Source organism: Carlito syrichta, unplaced genomic scaffold (genome assembly GCF_000164805.1).
Source record: "Carlito syrichta isolate Samal-C Ts95f unplaced genomic scaffold, Tarsius_syrichta-2.0.1 Scaffold313381, whole genome shotgun sequence".
Classification (NCBI taxonomy): Eukaryota; Metazoa; Chordata; class Mammalia; order Primates; family Tarsiidae; genus Carlito; species Carlito syrichta.
In genome coordinates this window covers 1,490,471-1,494,160 of record NW_007257477.1, presented here as the reverse complement: position 1 = coordinate 1,494,160, position 3,690 = coordinate 1,490,471, and the positions used below count along the sequence as shown (strand labels likewise).

The 3,690-nt window shown below is 61.7% G+C and overlaps 1 protein-coding gene across 1 annotated transcript; it reads right to left on the bottom strand.

Annotated features, from left to right (window-relative positions):
* Window positions 1-2,474: 2,474 nt before the first annotated feature.
* Window positions 2,475-3,314, bottom strand: SOCS3 (suppressor of cytokine signaling 3). The gene has a single exon (XM_008070393.1). The coding sequence runs from the start codon at window positions 3,211-3,213 to the stop codon at window positions 2,536-2,538; it is 678 nt and encodes a 225-aa protein (XP_008068584.1). The 5' UTR covers window positions 3,214-3,314; the 3' UTR covers window positions 2,475-2,535.
* Window positions 3,315-3,690: the final 376 nt, after the last annotated feature.

Below are 3,690 nucleotides of genomic sequence, written 5' to 3'. Positions count from 1 at the left end.
GGAAGGCTGAGGCGGAAGGATCGCCAGAGCCCAGCAGGTCGAGGCTGCAGTGGCCGGGAGCGGCCAGTGCACTCCAGTCTGAGTGACAGAGTGAGACTCCAACTAAAAAAAAAAAAAGACCATTCAGGCAACTTGGTGAGACCTCATCTCTACAATAAATCAAAACTTAACTGGGCGTGGTAGCGTGTGCCTATAGTTCCAGCTACTTGGCAGACAGGTGGAAGGATCTCAGGAGCCCAGCAGGTCGATGCTGGGGTGACTGTGAGTGTGCCACTGCACTCCAGCCTGAGCGACAGAGTGCCACTTCAACTAAAAAAAAGTCTAGATGAATAGATGCGTACTTTTTTGGAAAGAGCATGCCCCTGTCCGCTGCTCAGATTGGAGCTCCCCCTAGGAATGTGGATGGGAACTTGGAGGTGTGGGTAGCAGTGACCAGGACTGCCTGCCAACCCCCTGGAGAGGGTCCCACTGGCTACAGGGTTTGTGTCAGGATCACCTCTCCTTCCACCTCTCGTGAACCTGGCTGTGCTGAGGTCATGGGTCACAGCTAGGACCCCCGATGTCTGGGCTTTCTCGGAACATCTCCCAGCCAAGGAGCCCCAGAGCCTCTCTAATAGCCTGGAGCCTCTAAAAGCTTTGACCACAGCTCAGTGAGCTCCCTGCAAGCCCTTTGAAGCGCTTCCTTCGAACTTGCTTTGCATATTCTGGTCAGATCTGAATCAGACTAGCAGGAATTACCCCTCTTGGTAACAGTCTAGGTGGCTGCCTTAGCTTGTCAATGACACACAGGGGCAGGCGGGCTGACGTAAGGCGAGTTTGATTCCACCCAGAGGAGGGCCAGGCTGATGAGGGGGCAGACCCGCCACCCTCCTCGGCTGCCTTCCTCCTCTCCTCCTGTGAGTGTGGGTGAAAGAGAAAGCAAGAGAGGAGAAAAGGCTCGAGTCATGTTTTTCATTAAAAAATAGTGCTCTTTATTATAAATTACTGAAATGTTTCTTTCTGAATATAAATATAAATATGTGCAAAGTTTGACTTGGATTGGGATTTTGTTGAGTTCTTCAAGCATCTCCTAACAGCCTCGAAGGCCTGAGTGGGGGAGAGGGGAGAGGACTGGAGGTGGAATCTTTATAAAAGACAGAGTGATTGAGGCAGATTGTAAACATTGTTAAAAAAAAAAAAAAAACATGAAACAAAAAATAGAGGGAAAAAAAAAAACACCCCAACACACAACTGCCCCGTCCAGCCCAATACCTGACACAGAAAACTTCGTGTTTGTTTAGCTCCCTCTCCCCGAAAAAAAACAGTTCCAGGTAATTCCATCGCTGCTACATTCCTGTGAGTTTTCACTGATCAGTGCTATGGCAGAGCGGGAGCAGCTGGAGTGGCAGGCACTCAGCCCCTCGATGGCTTCCTGCCTCCCCCGACCAGGTAGGAGGGAGGGATGTGCAGGACCTGGGGGCTGTGGGGCCTGGTGGCTCTGCTCGGACCACGAGGTGCCTGTGACTGGCCAATACTAAGTGGGCGAACACTCTCCCAGTGCTCAGCTGAAAGGCATGGGTCTCCGCCCCCCACCCACTCCCCTGGCCGAGTGGCTGGCTGTGTGCCCTCGGGTGAGCCCCTCGGCCTCTCCTCCTGGATTGGCCAGGTGTATGTGGCTTTTCCTATGCCGGTCCCTCTCCATAGGACAGGGAGCGCTTAAGGCGAATCTCCTAGCCAGACACAGTCAGGAGGCCCAAGGTAGAATCCCCTGTCTTCTCTACGGGCGTCTACGGTCAAAGATGGCTCATCTCCATCCTCTCCCTGCCTCCCAGGAGCCGGGTGGGATACGCAGACCAAACCGCCAGCCCATCCATCCCCCTCCAAATGCCACTTTCCCCTTAAAACGGGGGAAGGGTCCTGGGCTCTCAGGCCCCAGGTAGACTTTGGAAGCTGTGTTTTCAGTGGCTGTCCCAAGGGAGAGGGTGAGAGGCACCGGGATGGAGTTCTTCAGATCACCCCACGCCCTCCTCCCTAGAGCCAGGGAGAGGAGCCAGCCGCCAGCCTCTTGGCCCGGGTGGGTGGGGGCGTGGCCATTTCCTGGGCCAGCCGGCAGCCCTGGGGCCCCTCAGGGCCGCCCATCGGGAGCCCTCTCTCTTCCCTTCTTTCCCAGGCCGGCCACCTGCTCAGGTTTAAACCAAATCAAAGAACAAACAAGTTCCGCTGGAAAGTTTGAAGATTCCCTGGCAGTTCCCATGAGTTCAGCACTCCCGAGGTGCCTCCCGTTCGGAAGCAGAGGGAGGAACGGAAGAGGGGAGGATCCACTTGTGTCGCCAAGGTCCCACCAGGCCCGCGGGCTCCTCCGGGGGCTGGAGTGGGGGAGGGGAGCTCAGGCGGCACTCCCCTTCGCTTCAACACATTCCAGGTCCGCCCGCCCCGTTCTGCAGGGGGGAGGGCCGGAGGGAGGGGCCAGTCCGCCCCCCTCGGTTCGCGCTCCTTGTGCTTGCCATGTGTCTCGGAGGGACCCGGGCCCCTCTCTCGACCCCTGCCCTTTGAGCTCTAGAGCGGGGCGTCGTACTGGTCCAGGAACTCCCGGATGGGCCCGGGCAGCTGGGTGACCTTCTCATAGGAGTCCAGGTGGCCGTTGACGGTCTTCCGACAGAGGTGCTGGAGGGTGGCCACGTTGGAGGAGAGAGGCCGGCTCAACACCAGGGGGATCTTTTCGCCCCCCGAGTAGATGTAGTAAGCTCTCCTGGGGGGGCTCCCCGGGGGCGGCTGGGCGGGCGGCTGCTCGGGCACGTCGGAGGAGGGTTCTGTCGGCGGCGAGGGGAGGGAGGGGGCCCCGGGGGGCGGCATGTAGTGGTGCACCAGCTTGAGCACGCAGTCGAAGCGGGGCACGGGCTGCGTGCTCCGGGGGTCGCTCTGCAGAGAGAAGCTGCCTTCCTCGCACTGGATGCGCAGGTTCTTGGTCCCCGACTGCGTCTTGACGCTGAGCGTGAAGAAGTGGCGCTGGTCGGAGCTGTCGCGGATGAGGAAGGTGCCGGCGGGCTCGGCGCTGAGCAGCAGGTTGGCCTCGCCGCCGGTCACCGCGCTCCAGTAGAAGCCGCTCTCCTGCAGCTTGCGCACCGCGTTCACCACCATCTGGTACTCGCTCTTGGAGCTGAAGGTCTTGAGGCGCAGGCTGGTGTCCAGGGGGCGGCTCATCCCGGCGGCGGGAAACTTGCTGTGGGTGACCATGGCGCACGGAGCCAGCGTGGGTCTGGCGCGCCGGCGGCTGCAGCTGCTTCGCGGCCTCCGCACAGCGGCCGCTACTGCATCCCGGGGGGCTGCAGGGAGGAAGGCGCGCGCCGCGTGAGTGCCCGGCACCCTCGGGCGCACCCGGCCAGCCCCGGCCTCCCGGGATCCGCCGAGCTACCCGGGCCCCCGCTGTCCCCGAGGCCCCCGCTCCGACCCAGGCGCCCCACGGAGCCCGCCCCCCGCCCCCGCCGGCGGGGTGGCCCCAGGCCGCCCCGTTCCCAGCGCGCCCTGGAAGGGCGCAGAGTGGGACACTCGCGCGCAGAAGTTGGGTCTCCAGGAGCGCGCTCGGGTGGGAGCCGGAGAAGGGCCGCCGGGGCGCCGGGGCGCCGCTCGGTCCGGTGGCCCCGGGCGGGGGGGACAGAGGGAGAAACCCGAGGCAGGGGGTAGGGAGGGGACGGGAGCGGCCCGAGGGCCCCA